The following is a 16,092-nucleotide window of genomic DNA, read 5'->3' as shown; positions in this document are numbered from 1 at the left end:
AAAGGGAACCTGAAGCTTGGGGTAGATATATGTGAGAAATCATACCAGTGTTTAATACTAGCTATTTCCTACAGCACTAAGGATGGAAGCCATTGTTTCAGATTGGAGAAGAATGCTTTGCAGTCTCCACCCGCTTTCTGTTTCAATTTATAATGTGGAACCTGTTTTGAATTGTGATGATTTAGCAATGCTGTCATTCAGAACTTCTCTCTTTTTGTGAATAATACTGCGTTTTATAATGACCTGATTTACAGCATCACAAGTATCAAGAACTGTCTATCCAGGTCCGGGTACCCGCGTCCTTTACGCACATATGGTTTCTCGGGATTCTCAGGTTTGCAGTTGTCTGTGTCCCTGGGACGCGCGTCTGTCCGTCTGACACGGAAATACAGCTGCGTTGTGTGAGGTGAGAGCTTCAGAATGTTGGTGGGCTCATACTCGGCAATGTAGTTCCAGCTGTGGAGAACTGGAAAACACGGGTAGTGCTGCAACGATTATTCAGATTCATCGATTAATCGAAAATGTTGCCGTCATCTGTGTAATATTTTTATCGATTCATTGCCCGCCCCAGTACACACACACACACACGCGTGCGCGTAATCAGTGATGTGAGACCCTCACCCCAATATACAAACGCACAGTTTGTAAGCAAGAGAGTGAATGTGGAGAAGCTGTTTACTAAAGTGTCTAGATATTCCCAGAGCTAAAAGATCTAGAAAAAGAACATATGTAAAGATAGTGAAAGCAGAGACAGTAGGATTAGTATTCATTATTTATTTAAGGCAAATGTTTCTCATAAATTTACAGTATAAACAGATACAGACTACAGGCAGCACTCGCATATCCGACCACATACAATTTTGACTTCAGTGACACATATCTGATTATTTCATTTTGGCCCAATCCAACCCTTGACCATTTGTTCAGGGAAAACAAAGATACAATGTCAAAATACAATGCTAAAAATGCTTTCATTTAGATGTACTGTATTTGGTTTTGTTGGCACAGTACTGTATTTAACAGAAGTATTTTAATTCAGAATGGTATGATTCTGAAAATATCACTTGCCAAAAGAGACGACATGTGGAATGTAATACAGTACGTACTGTAGCAGGGGGCAGCTGATTTGCAAGACAATGTGGGAATAGACCTGATTATAGACAAGGGAAGGGGGTGGGAGTACTCTGTAAATGTGTGTTTGTAAACTGTGTTATTCTTGTTCAGCTCTGTTAGTGTTCTCTGTGTGTTTTGGTGCTGGTGTGACTGAGAGCTGAGAGACTGCCTCTGTGTGTGAGTGCGTCACTGAGGGGGTGGGAGCAGGTCTGACACGACCAGTCAGGTATAGGGAGTGTTGGACCAATGAGTGAGGAGCGGAGAGGGACTTGGGGGTATGTGTGGAGATGACAGTCTGAAAGAGAGACGCGGGATCTGACTGCGGGAGAGTTGACAGAGGAGGTTGAGTCTGCGAGTGAGAGGAATAAGAGCCATTGTTCACTAAAAGCTAAAAAAGCTCAGCGCTACAATACTTTTAAATCTGGTATGTATTGCTGCAGTATGTAAAATTTCCCATTACTGACACAACAGCAAAATGAAATCAAAATGTTACCCATGCACAGAACTGCATAAAACGTAAAAGGCAATGCAATTTAGCAAAAGATTAAAAAAAAAAAAAACCACCAGTTTCCAAAATTTAAAACAGTCGGTATTCAAAATTGCAGAATATAGTGCTCAATAAGGTCCTAATGTCACAGTTCACTTGCAAATGAAAATGCAAAAAAGCAATTGAAGAGCACAGATCCATCAGGTTATTCTTTACCCCCACTCTCTCTTCCTACAAACATGCTTAAAAAAATCGCTTGCCGTGTCCCGCCTGAGTTCAGTTTGTAAACAAAGCCAGTCTGCCGCCCGTCCCACCCCCCTCGCATTAATGAATGAAATGTAGGGAACACTTTCATATCAAAATAAAACATTTTAATTTATGTTCATCTGGTCATATTTTATTATTATTATTATTATTATTATTATTATTATTATTATTAAAAATAAAAAAAAAAATCACTTTGAATCTGCATCACTAAATACAAGAAAGTAAATGACCAGATGAAAGAGGCCAATTTTAAGCCCAGCATTTAATAAATAGATTACGTTGTGTTGGTTCAGCTAACATTGTGTAAGTTAAAGGCCTAATATAACGAAAATCTGAAAAATATAAAATACATTTCATACTTATCAGGCTACCCTCTTGTGTTAATATGCCTTGTTACTTTGAAAGGTTTATAACTATGCCGATGCATCCGTCTCAAGCGCTTCTAGTGACTGGTAAGCGATTTCATATTTTTGCAACAAAGCCCCTTCTTCGTTGAATAATAATAATGTAAGGGTAATATTTTGTGTTTCTTTCTGTTTCCTTCTAGTTATTCATTCTTTTAACTCTACCACTGAACGCTAAACACTAAATATTATTCTAAATATCATTTAGTGTTTAGTGTTCACCGTTCAGTGGTAGAGTTAAAAGAAAGATAACTAGAATGAAGCAGACAGTGACAGACAAAATGTTTTCTTTTGAAGACGGCAAATTTCATGTGTGCAGAAAGAAGTGATGCAATATCTTTCACAAAAGTCTGGCAACAGAAACAGTGACTCTTTAACATGGTGGAAGGCAAATCAGGAAAGACTCCCTTACCTGTCAAACTTGGCAAGAGCTTATCTTGCAATACCAGCAGCATCAACTCTCTCTGAGCGTTTGTTTTCAGTAGCAGGCTCTATAGCCTCAAGGAAGAGGGCAAGCCCTAACCCCAGAACATGTTGATATGCTAGTGTTCTTGCACTCAAATACTGTGGACTAGCAAAAATGAAACTCTGTATTGCCATGTGACTGACTTGGAGACAACATATAATTCATGTCTTCAGTTATCTCAACAAATAATTATTTAAAAGGGCTTTTAAGATTTTAAAACAAAACCGGTTATTTGTTTAAAGTACACCCCGCTGCGGTAATCAACGATTTTTGTTTTGTTTTACAAGTAAAGGACATTCTATTGTTAGAATTTTTTTTTTTTATCAAAAAGCAATAATTAACATACATCGTTGTTTTTTTGTCTTATGAAGTGGTTAACTTAAAAATAAATAGTTTCTGCTTGTAAAATTTATGAAGTTAATTTGTGCTATGTGTAATGGTCCTTGCATTATTTAGCTGCCATTATTTGACCTTGGCAGTTTTTTTTCAGAAGGATACCACGTTGAGAATTGTATCATCAAAATCATACATACAATTTACAGGTCTTTTTCCTAAACCGGCTGTATTAATCATGATTGCCCTCCGCCTACAGATTATTTTTAACACGGGCCCATGTAAAGGTGTTTTTTTTAAACGTAATTATAAACGTATAATATTATTTATTTCTTAGCAGACGCCCTTATCCAGGGCGACTTAAAATTGTTACAAGATATCACATTATACATTATTTCACATTATACAGATATCACATTATTTTTACATACAATTACCCATTTATACAGTTGGGTTTTTACTGGAGCAATCTAGGTAAAGTACCTTGCTCAAGGGTACAACAGCAGTGTCCCCCGCTGGGGATTGAACCCACAACCCTCTGGTCAAGAGTCCAGAGCCCTAACCACTACTCCACACTGCTGCCCATAATATGTAATTATTTAAATGGAAAGAGCAGATCATTTATAAATACGTTCTGCATTCTATGGCCTATTGGTTCAACATTGCTAATTACATGGGAGTCTGTCCTGTGTGTGTGTGTGTGTGTGTGTGTGTGTGTGTGTGTGTGTGTGTGAACTGAAACAGTATTGTAGTACAGTATTTTTGTTTTGAGGTGTTGCTGGTGAAGCATGATCACAGGTTATTACAACACCACAATTCTCATGTATAATTGACCTTATTAGAATAATATGCAGTAAACACTCAACATTTGATGTAAAACAATGTAGTGTTTAACTTGAAGCATGTGCATTAACATTTCATTCACATTTGTTAAAATCCCTTGTTTGTAGCCTTCAGAGAAGCCTTAGGGTCAAAAGCTGCATCGCCACAGTCTGCGACTGAGAATAAACTGCATAGTGACCACAGTATCTATCCCTTTCCAGCTGCTTCTGTATCCAAACAATGGAACAGGTGAAAGTTACATTTCAAGACGTGATGGTTTTTAACTAAAGCCCAGGCTGCCGTTATGTTATGTTGGTTATTCAGCTGTTGCTGCCATTTAGAAGAAAAAAAAGCAAGTGAACATGTCTTACAGGGGCTGCTTAGCACAAGCTTTCATACAAAGGACAAATTACAGTTGCACCTCTGGCAAGGGGAAAGGTAGGGAAAAACGAGTCTGTAAATTTCTGTAATCAGATATTTTAAAACCTATTTATTGGATTTCAGAATATAAAGTACTTGTGTTTTGTAATTAAGGACTGAGTTTTGCTGTCATGTCTTTCTCAGCCCTGCTGCCAATGAATTTTCATGACCACCTTTATGATTTCTGGGTACCTGGGTTTAATGGTATGACCATATATGAACTCCCTCACCGTATATGGGCAGCAGGACTACTTTCTGGTACTGTAACCAGCCAGCTTTATCTTGCCAGCAATGTTTGGCGTCGTACTTTGCTCTTAGCTTGAGTTTTACGGTATAGCTGCACCAACCAAACTTTAAAATTAAAACCACCTGATTTTTAAGAAGAAAAATATTACGGAACGATCAATGAAGTATACAGTCCCAGAAAACTGTTGCACTTAAGCTAAATTTTACATGAGCAACCCTGGCTTTTGAGATGGTCTTAATGTTTGCATACAAGCCAGTAGATAATAGCTTTAGTAACCCAGTGTAGTCATTGTTTTGTCTTGATCTTGATCACTGCTGGATCTTCTGTAGCTGCAGACTGTATGGGAGCAGTTTTGAATTACTCTACAAGAGGGATTAAAGATTTTGAGGAGGCTGAAGGTACGAAGATACAGACCAGGGCAGTTAAGATCGGATTTCTTTTTACTTTGTTTTTTTAAAGAGACGTGGTTACTGTATTCTGCAAAAAAGTTTGAGGTTTTTTCTTTTTTTAATGTATTTGTAGTTCAGTGACAAACAGGATTTTCATGTTCGGATATTTGCTCATAATTTAAATTTTTGTTGGGGTATTTGTTCGTTTTTCAAAAAGTAATACAAGCCATCATATTGCTCTGAACGCAGCCAGAGACAGCATAGCACCAGGGGCAGGGGGTGTGGCCGTGCCCCCTGTGTGTGTGCCTTTTGTTTTACAACAAGACCTTTACAATGTGTAACACGTTAAAATAGAAAAATATCCCAGGAGTAAAGAATACGTTGTGTAGGACTTACTTTACCCCAGTGAATTAACTGCAAAAGAAAGGATGCCAAACAGCAGTTCAAGTTAAATGTTGTTTTGTTTATTCCCAAAATAATAAATAGTACGTTGACACCGCATTTTATTTCTTTATTTTCTTTTCATTCCTTGCCATTGCCGTTTCTTCACAGTAAAACAGTGACCATAGACACATTTTCATAAAGTAATAACATGAGGTTTACTTGTGCATTTTTGTAGCTGAACAAGCAAATGAAAACTGAAATTTTAACTTTAAACACTTCAGATAAAACAAACGTGGAAATGGCGTTGTAAAATGAAGGTGAAAAAACTCACTGTTTTGGTTCTCATTTATTACACTCCACATACAAAAAGTCGCAACAAAATCTATATAATATTTACAATCTAATAACAATCACTACACAGCATTTTCTGGAAGTTCAATATGTGTGCGCGTGCATAATCTGGTTTGTTTACTTTTTGCTGTCTAAATATATATATATATATATATATATATATATATATATATATATATATATATATACAGTACTGTGCAAAAGTTTTAGGCAGGTGTGAAAAAATGCTGTAAAGTAAGAATGCTTTCAAAAATAGACATGTTAATAGTTTATATTTATCAATTAACAAAATGCAAAGTGAGTGAACAGAAGAAAAATCTAAATCAAATCCATATTTGGTGTGACCACCCTTTGCCTTCAAAACAGCATTAATTCTTCTAGGTACACTTGCACAAAGTCAGGGATTTTGTAGGCATATAGTCAGGTGTATGATTAAACAATTATACCAAACAGGTGCTAATGATCATCAATTCAATATGTAGGTTGAAACACAATCATTAACTGAAACAGAAACAGCTGTGTAGGAGGAATAAAACTGGGTGAGGAACAGCCAAACTCAGCTAACAAGGTGAGGTTGCTGAAGACAGTTTACTGTCAAAAGTCATACACCATGGCAAGACTGAGCACAGCAACAAGACACAAGGTAGTTATACTGCATCAGCAAGGTCTCTCCCAGGCAGAAATTTCAAGGCAGACAGGGGTTTCCAGATGTGCTGTCCAAGCTCTTTTGAAGAAGCACAAAGAAACGGGCAACGTTGAGGACCATAGACGCAGTGGTCGGCCAAGGAAACTTACTGCAGCAGATGAAAGACACATCATGCTTACTTCCCTTCGCAATCGGAAGATGTCCAGCAGTGCCATCAGCTCAGAATTGGCAGAAAACAGTGGGACCCTGGTACACCCATCTACTGTCCGGAGAAGTCTGGTCAGAAGTGGCCTTCATGGAAGACTTGCGGCCAAAAAGCCATACCTCCGACGTGGAAACAAGGCCAAGCGACTCAACTATGCATGAAAACACAGGAACTGGGGTGCAGAAAAATGGCAGCAGGTGCTCTGGACTGATGAGTCAAAATTTGAAATATTTGGCTGTAGCAGAAGGCAGTTTGTTCGCCGAAGGGCTGGAGAGCGGTACACGAATGAGTGTCTGCAGGCAACAGTGAAGCATGGTGGAGGTTCCTTGCAAGTTTGGGGCTGCATTTCTGCAAATGGAGTTGGGGATTTGGTCAGAATTAATGGTCTCCTCAATGCTGAGAAGTACAGGCAGATACTTATCCATCATGCAATACCATCAGGGAGGCATCTGATTGGCCCCAAATTTATTCTGCAGCATGACAACGACCCCAAACATACAGCGAAAGTCATTAAGAACTATCTTCAGCGTAAAGAAGAACAAGGAGTCCTGGAAGTGATGGTATGGCCCCCACAGAGCCCTGATCTCAACATCGAGTCTGTCTAGGATTGCATGAAGAGAGAGAAGCAACTGAGGCTGCCTAAATCCACAGAAGAACTGTGGTTAGTTCTCCAAGATGTTTGGGCCAACCTACCTGCCGAGTTCCTTCAAAAACTGTGTGCAAGTGTACCTAGAAGAATTGATGCTGTTTTGAAGGCAAAGGGTGGTCACACCAAATATTGATTTGATGTAGATTTTTCTTCTGTTCACTCACTTTGCATTTTGTTAATTGATAAATATAAACTATTAACATGTCTATTTTTGAAAGCATTCTTACTTTACAGCATTTTTTCACACCTGCCTAAAACTTTTGCACAGTACTGTATATATCTCACACAGAGCTCTTTTTATTTTGCCATTTTTTAACTATCGTGGAAATTCTGATGAAACGGAAAATAATTGCAAGGTATTTTTGTCATTTGTAGCAAATACGAACATCTGATTTTTTTGTATCCAAATACATGTAAAAAATATATTATAATTATTATTTGTTTATTTAGCATATGCCTTTATCCAAGGCGACTTACAGAGACTAGGGTATGTGAACTATGCATCAGTTGCAGAGTCACTTACAATTACGTCTCACCCGAAAGACGGAGCACAGGAGGTTAAGTGACTGGCTCAGGGTGACATTGAGTCAGTGGCTGAGGTGGGATTTGAACCGGGGACCTCCTGGTTACAAGCCCTTTTCTTTAACCTCTGGACCACACAGCCTCCTTACAGGGATAGAAATAAAGCTCCCATTGGATAGTAGTTTGATCCATTCCTGGATTTGCTAGGTTTTTTAGTAAGACGTATCTGAGCTTGATAGCTACATGCTGTAGCTAATCAAGCCCATAGTAAAACCTGAAATGGGTGGAACTGCTATGCAATAGGAGTCTTATTTCCATCCCTGCATGTAAATGTTTAATTGATAGAACTGCACCGTAAGTGAGACCCCTGTGCCTTGGATGATACTCTCATGAAGAGCCACAAATGTAAATCAACTAATGAGCAACGTTGTGGATTATTTTATTTAATTGCACAATTAAGGACTTTATTTAGGAAAGGTATGACAGATCAAATTTGAAATAAATCGCCTTTCTGTTCTTCATATACATGTATATATTTTGAAAATGAATTAAAGGCTTCTGGATATCTTGCCACAGAAAACAGGTATAACATTTACAGTGGTGTTTGGGAGTTTTTTCTAGTTCTGTCGTTCCAACTTGAGCCGAGACCCTGCTGCACCCTAAACTTTGTAAATTATTCTCAATATGAACAAACCCACAGCATCATCTTATTAAACATGTTCAATATTATACGCGTATAAAGCATGCCAAAGCCTTTAAAACTGCAGGAATGGAACATTTTCCTCCCACACAGCCAGGGATTGTCTAAAGCAAGCACAACTCGCAGGCTTGTCTTATTAAATTTGTCTACAGTTATGACATCATTCTCAAATAGCGCTCCCTTGGGAAAGCTGTTAACCAGTCAGAAGAGAGTGATAACCTGTGCTGAAGAAATGGCACAAAGAGGCAGTGATTAAAGCTGAGGACTGTCGGACGATCCATTAGCTCTCTAACTGGCATCAGCTTATCTTTTTGTCATTTTTTGTAAATCTTTTGTTTTTTCTCATTGTCAAATACTACCCATGTCTGAAAACCGATTACAGTGCAAGAGATTATAAAAGAAGATGGTTTTAGCTTCATTCACCCAATACTTACATAAGAGAATTTTCTACAAGCAGTTTTTTAATCCTAAATATTGAATGTCTCCTATTCATACAACTCTGTATTCGAGATGAACCGATTCATTTACATGGGAATCCAACATCTGTCAGTAACTGCTGATGTTAAACGTGAGCAAGCAAGTAGATATTTTTAATTTTATTTCTCCCCCACCCCCCCAACACATTAAAAATAAGTGATTGTCTGTTGCGCTTTGAAGCGTAAGTTTGACGGCAGTTTTGCACCTGGCTTCCTGTCCTTGCCTTTGTTTTGGCTTCCTCGCACACACTTGCATACAAGAGAGATACTTGATGTTGAGAAGGTTGGTAAACAGAGTGTGCATTAGCTGGAAATACCCATGCTTTGATGCATCACTGTTTTAATAATAAAATCTGAAAACTTAATGTATCAAGGGTTCAAATTAGTTTTAACCAACCTAATCAAAACCTGTGAAACACAAGTCTTTTGCACTGAAGTGGAATCCTCTTCAAATGTGTTTCCTGCTTCGTCACTTCAAAACTGCAGTAGACTGTTAATTCTTGTTGTGGTAACCTCCTTGTTTAATCTGCAAAAAAAAAACAAGAGGAAAAAGAAACTTGCCCTGCTAGAACTAGTCTGTGCAGAAGTTGTACTTTTACATATTGCCTTAAACACAGACAGGATCTCATAACCGTGTTAAGTGCTGTATGTGCAGTTAGTTGAGATATTTTACAGTTAATGTTAAAGACCTGGCAAATGCATATAGACACCTTTCCATATGTAAAGACAAATAGTATGTATTTATTTTTTTGTTTATTTTCTATTTCAGAGCAAAGAAAAGGTTGTTGGACAGACCAAAGCTGGGAGGTGTGGAGGGCTTTAAAGGACAGAAGCGGAAGTGTGATTCTGATAGCGCCATTGCAGAGATGGAGGAATCCCAGGAGGGTGAGTACTGCCGAGCCTGGGTTTAAGGAATACTTGCTAGCTTTTTTTTTATTTATTAATTGCTTGCAGCCTGTTTATGGTTTAGCTTTTGGGACAAAACAAGGACTGTGTGGTCTGATTCTCAAACGGTCTTTAGTGCTACTAACCTTTGGTCATTGTATTTATATTTAATGCTCATTTATGGATTTGATTGAATTTGAAGGTTGCTCTAATCATATATGTCTATACAAAGATATAAGCAATTCAGTGTGCAGTGACGGACATGGAAACGAGCAATCTATACAAGAAAAGGGACTACTGTTTTAAAAATAGAAGAAAGTACAACTGCATGCAAAACTACTGAAATTATTGTATTTCTTGCTCTTATTGTATTACTTGTATTGTAACACTTGAATGTATTTGTATTTGCTTGCGATTGTAAGTCGCCCTGGATAAGGGCGTCTGCTAAGAAATAAATAACAATAATAATAATAATAATAATAATGCTGTCTTTTAAAAAGGGAATGTTACAATGTGTTGTGTAAGTGTGATACAATAGGAACAAGATATTGCCAATTGTGGTCAAGTTTCCTTTTAGGTCCACATTGTGTTATTTATGTTTTACTTTATTATTATTATTATTTATTTTTATTTTTTGCAATATACGTTTTCACATTAAACTACAAAAGTGCAACAGAAGTTAAGCTATATATTTTTTTATGACTCGTCTTCAGTTATACAGAAACAAGAAATATGAAAGTTAGTACATTTATCTCTATTGTATACAATTATGTTTTAGGTCCTCATGCGCACACACAGCATTCACACAATGGGGTGTCAACTGTACAATAAAACCTGCATAACTGTACGTCTAGTTCAAGTATTAACCACAACATAAAGACATTTGCATACAGAGCTCTCCTGGATTTGCCTCATCATCTAGGAGTCATTGGGCACATTTGTTGGACAGGGTTATTTTATTGATGTATTTGTTTTGCTTTTAGGTCTTAAGGAAGAGAATGGGAAACCTTCAATCTCATCCATACTGTCACAGGAGCAAACTGCCGTCATTCAGGAGCTGGTGAGTCAGGAGCAACTGCCTTTGGCAATGAGCGGGTCACCATCTAGCATTTCTGAAGATCTATCCCAGGAAGAAGTGGATGAGGAAGAGGAAGAGGAAAAAGATCCAGGGAAAAAACAGGAGACACCTGTAGACAAGGGCCAGGCCCCACCTGAACCAGAAGCAATGGAATCTGATGAAGAGCCAGCACCCCTCCCAAGCCCTCAGGAGGACATGGAGCAGGATGAGCAGCTGCAGCAGGATCCTGTCTCCAGTTCACCAAAGCCCCAGGGAGACCCAAATAGTGAGCTCCAGGAAGGCTTCATGTTCCCCTGTCAGCACTGTGAGCGTCGCTTTACCACCAAGCAGGGGCTGGAGCGTCACATGCACATCCACGTCTCCACAGCCAGCCACTCTTTCAAGTGTCGCTACTGTGGGAAGGCCTTCGGCACTCAGATCAACCGCCGGCGCCACGAGCGGAGACACGAGGCCGGTCCCAAGAAGAAACTAGGGGCACTCTGCAGCTCCACGGCCTCCTTCAGCCCCCCACTGCCAATAGAAAGCTCGAGTCCAGATCTCGTCGCCCCTTCTGGAAATTTCATCATAATGGGCTCCCAGAACAGAGGGGACCTTCAAGATTCATTTGAGTCTGACAAACCAAGCCCAGCAGAGGTGGAGAGGGCAGTAGACCTAAATGAAAATGGAGATCCCAGGGAGCTGCACCCATGCAAGTATTGCAAGAAAGTGTTTGGCACCCACACCAATATGCGACGGCACCAGCGCAGGATTCACGAACGCCACCTACTCCCAAAGGGTGTCCGGCGGAAAGGAATGCTGTTGCAGGAAAATCAAAAGCAGCAAGTACCTCCACAAGAGGAATTGGTGAACCCCAGTCCTCCCCCAGTCTATGTGCCAAGTGGGGACTTGGAAGACGAGGGGGATCCGGATGAGGAGTACATGGTGAACATCTCCAGCAATATTTCAGAGAACCTCAGCCTCTACATTGATGGGAAGATCCTGTCAACCAGCAGCATGAGCAACTGTGAAGTCATCGAGGTAGACCCCAGCTCTGCCACTTTGTACAGCCTAGATGCTTTGATCGTTACCTCTGATAAAGTGTCACAGGGCTTTCAGGCAGAGGCCACCAACTGCACTGTGAAGGAAGTTCCCAGAGCAGGCCAACCAGCAATAAAGAGGCGAACCACCAGTCCACCTCTGCTTACAAAAATTAAAACAGAAGTGGATCCTGAACCCATAATGCCTTCCTCTTCCTCTTCATCCTCCTCCTCTTCATCTTCATCATCCTCATCATCTTCTCTGATGGGACATCTCTACCCACAGGTCACTGACAGTTTAGCCTTCCAGAAGGAGAAAACAGTTTACCTGTCCCCAAAACTCAAGCAGCTCTTGCAGACCCAAGAGAGCCACAAGCCAGGTTTGTTCACTGAGGGACATAGACTTGGACCACCCTTGATGTCAGTTACTACTTTGCCATCTGGCTCAGGGAGGTTCAAGAGAAGGACGGCTTCCCCTCCAAACTCTCCACAGCACAGCCCAGTGCTTCGAGTTGACACAGGGAAGTCTGGAACAGAGGTTGTACCACCGTTCCCCCTCAAGGTGCCAAAGCTGGAGAGCCACTGCAGCTCACCGGCCTGGAGCCTGTCAAGTCGAGATGAAGGGGACACCGTGAGCCCCCTCGGTGTGGACTCTTACAAAACCGCACCTTTCGACTGGTTGACTGGGAGAAGTGCAGGAAGCTCCTGCAACCAGCAGCCCTTAGACCTTTCCAACGGGGTCAAGCAGAGAACTGAGTGCAAATCCAAGGGACAGGCTGTCGTTGAAGCTGTACTGGACCTCAGCATGCACAGGAAGTCCTCCCCTGAGGGAGAACCAAAGGGAATCGGAGGCCCCCAGCTTCTAATCAAAAAGAAGAAACCTAACACCTGCATGCTTCAGAAAGTGTTAATGAATGAGTACGGAGGATTAGACAGTGCAACGGAGACTGCAGAAGAGAGAGACATTACAGAAGGCAGCCCCAATCATCGTCCTGATGCCGATTTAGTTATGGATGCCTCTCCCGTTCCCCTGTCGCCACTCCTTAATGCACTTTCCCCAGACACAGCTGTTGCATCTGCACTTCATCCTCCCCCACCCTCGCTAACTCCTGTGACCATGCATCCACTGTCCCCTTCTACACCAACTTTAACTGGCTCCACCCCACCTCTGCCAGTTCTGCCCACTGCCCCATCACCCCTCCCAGACATGTTTCCCACTCCATTGCCCTCTTCCTCATCTCCTTCATCCCCTCTTCCAGTTTTGACCCCCAAAGCCTCCTCTAATCCAGTCGGTACATCTCCGTTGGAGTCCTCGTCTGCTCCACTTTTGGATCCCTCCCCCATTCTACTGGATGCCTCTGTGGTTTGCAGCATCGCTCCCCTTGATTCTCTACTAGATCAAGTTAATCCTTTAGATCCCCATCCCATATCTCTCCAAGTGGATACCACCCTTGCTCCTCAAGATCCCTCAGCATGCCCAGTGGATCCTACACATCTCACGGCTGTGAATCCCTTACAGAAAAAGGCTGATACATTATCTTTAACTACGGATCCTTCACCAAGCTCAGCTGATCCCACTAGTAACCCCCTGAATGTCTCAACTGATTTAGTATGTCCCGTGTCAGCTCCCCAGCTACCATGCCCTGTGGATCCAGTTCCGGCTTTGGGTCCATCCCCTCTTCCCATCCCACAGGAACCTTTAGAACACCTTCCATTTCCCACCACCATGATCAAGCAAGAGGAGCAACAGCAGGCATCACTCCCTTCTTCCCCTCTACACTCACCAGACCTGCCTGTTCTTGTAGCCTCAGTCCCAGTCCCCAGTCCCAGCTCCTCTCCTGCTCCAACTCCACCTCCCCCCTTGATCTCAGAGATCGTACATCCTTTACCCCCACTCCCACCAGACTCAATTACAATCAAAGAAAAATGTGAAGACATAGAGCAACCAACTGATATTGTCTCGCATACCCCTGCTCTCACTCCCACACCTCCTGTTTCTTCTCCGCAGGAGGCCCCTTATACCGAGGAATCCCCCAGGCAGCAGACCTTTTGCAAGAGCTTTGTGTGCAACGTGTGCGAGGCCCCCTTCCCCTCCATCAAGGAGATGAGCCGCCACATCACGGTGCACTCTGAAGATTGGCCCTTCAAGTGTGAGTTCTGTGTGCAGCTCTTCAGGGACACAAACGTCCTGCTGGAGCACCGCTCAACCCTACACGGTGTAGGCAGGATCTATGTTTGCTCCTTATGCAGCAAGGAGTTTGCCTTCCTCTGCAACCTCCAGCAGCACCAGAGGGACCAGCACCCTGACAAGGACTGCACACACATAGAGCTGGATAGTGGCAAACTCAGGCCACAGAACTACACTGACCCCAGTCGAGCCAGTCTGGAACCACCCATCCCTTCTGCTGGAGACTGTGATGCCTCTGCTCAAGGAGCCACTCCTCCTCAGGCACGTCTTAGTTTTGAGAGTAGAAAGGTGAAGGAGGAGGAGGAGGAGGAGGAGGAGGAGGAGGAGGAACCTAATGAGGAGCTCTACACTACAATCAAGATCATGGCATCCGGAGAGAGCAAGCCCAAGGGGCCGGATGTGCGGCTGGGTATCAACCAACACTACCCTAGTTTCAAGCCACCCCCATTTCCTTACCACAACCGGACGCCAGCTGGGTCTGTGGCCTCGGCTACCAATTTCACTACCCACAATATCCCGCAGGCTTTTAGCACGGCCATCCGCTGCACAAAGTGTGGCAACAGCTTTGATAACATGCCCGAGCTACACAACCACATCCTAGCCTGTGCCTCGGCCAGTGACAAAAAACGTTACACCCCCAAGAAGAACCCTGTCCCACTCAAACAGATCGTCAAGCCACAAAACGGGGTGTTTTCTGCGGCGGCTGGAGGTAATGGTTCTGGTCAGAATGCTTTCCGGAGGATGGGCCAACCCAAAAGGCTTAACTTCAGCCAGGAGCCGTCCAACAAGATGAAACTGAACGCCCTTAACAAGAAAAAGAACCAGTTGGTTCAAAAGGCCATCTACCAGAAGAACAAATCTGCTGCCACTGCAAAAAAGGCCTCCAGCCTTGCCCAGGATGAGCCAGAAACTCATGTCTGCCCACACTGCAGCCGGGAGTTCACTTATGTTGGGAGCCTAAATAAGCATGTGGCTGTGAGTTGCCCTCTGAAACCTGCTTCTTCAAAGAAAGCAAAGAAAAGTAGCAGCAGCGGGGGTGGCCACTCTTTCCAAGATAAGAACGGTAACCTCCCCAGACGAACTGCCGACTCGGAGATTAAACTGCAGGGCTCGCAAGCCAAGCTGGGCAAAACCAGGGCCCGCAGTTCAGGACCGTCAAGCAACATGGCCTCCCCTTCGAAAACACAACCCAGCAAACTCAAAACAACTGCCCCACAGATCCGACAAAAGCGTCCATCTTCTTTCCATTCTAGTTCAGTCCCAGACAGTAAGAAAAGCAAAACGTCACCCAAGGGCAGCCCCCAGCAGCATCCGTCACCACCTGCAGCACTGGGCAATGGATCTCAGAAACTGGTCATGAGAATGCAAAAAAAGGTGACTGAAGCCAAAGCACAGCAGCAGCAGCCACAGCCACAGCAACAGCTACAGCTGAAGAAAGAAGAGCGGTTTTCTGTTAAGATGCGAGAACGGAGCGGCGGGCCAGTCACCCGCAGTTTACAGCTGGCCAGCAGCACAGCACCAAGCGATGTCAAGGGGGAAGATGTCAATGCAAACCAGGAATCCAGAGAGCCTCAGGTAAGCAGTAAGAGTTGTTCTAGGACAGGGAGACAGTGTTGATGTTTAGTATGTATTCAAATCAAATCATTTTTTTATTCTGTCATCAAATGTAAATAATAATAGTAATATGTGGTCAACGTCATAACTCACCGAACGTGCAAACTGTTTTAAGGAACAAAAAAAAAAAAAAAAAATACAGCAAACGTTCAGTTCTCGCATCAGCTTTTCAAAAGATATTCCTTTGTCAGTACAAATAATATTGCCGGCAGTGTTCTAGCTCAAGGAGAAATGTGTTGAAGACAAATATACATTTACTCTGTACAAGATGTTGAAAAATTGGTTAGTCAACAATATATCTGCCCTGCACTCCCCATCTCTTCAAAGCTACACAGACACTTTTAGCTCAAAGATTCGTACAGTTAATCAATCCAAAAGGTCAAAGTCTGACATCACAGAAATGTTTGAACCCTTTGTGGTCCTATGTCGG

General features: G+C 42.3%; 1 protein-coding gene across 2 annotated transcripts in view; it reads left to right on the top strand.

Moving 5' to 3' along the window:
- Positions 1–16,092, top strand: part of LOC117432405 (PR domain zinc finger protein 2-like) — a 40,100-nt gene that overhangs the window by 20,232 nt on the left and 3,776 nt on the right. For both annotated transcript variants that reach the window (XM_059001954.1, XM_059001953.1), the window contains 2 exons: positions 9,651–9,766; positions 10,750–15,623. In XM_059001954.1, coding sequence (XP_058857937.1) covers positions 9,748–9,766; positions 10,750–15,623 — 4,893 coding nt within the window. In that variant the 5' untranslated portion in view covers positions 9,651–9,747. The remainder of the gene's footprint in view (positions 1–9,650; positions 9,767–10,749; positions 15,624–16,092) is intronic.

Source organism: Acipenser ruthenus, chromosome 27 (assembly GCF_902713425.1).
Source record: "Acipenser ruthenus chromosome 27, fAciRut3.2 maternal haplotype, whole genome shotgun sequence".
Lineage (NCBI taxonomy): Eukaryota > Metazoa > Chordata > Actinopteri > Acipenseriformes > Acipenseridae > Acipenser > Acipenser ruthenus.
The sequence above is the reverse complement of the archived record's forward strand: the minus strand, read 5'-3'. Positions and strand labels throughout refer to the sequence as shown.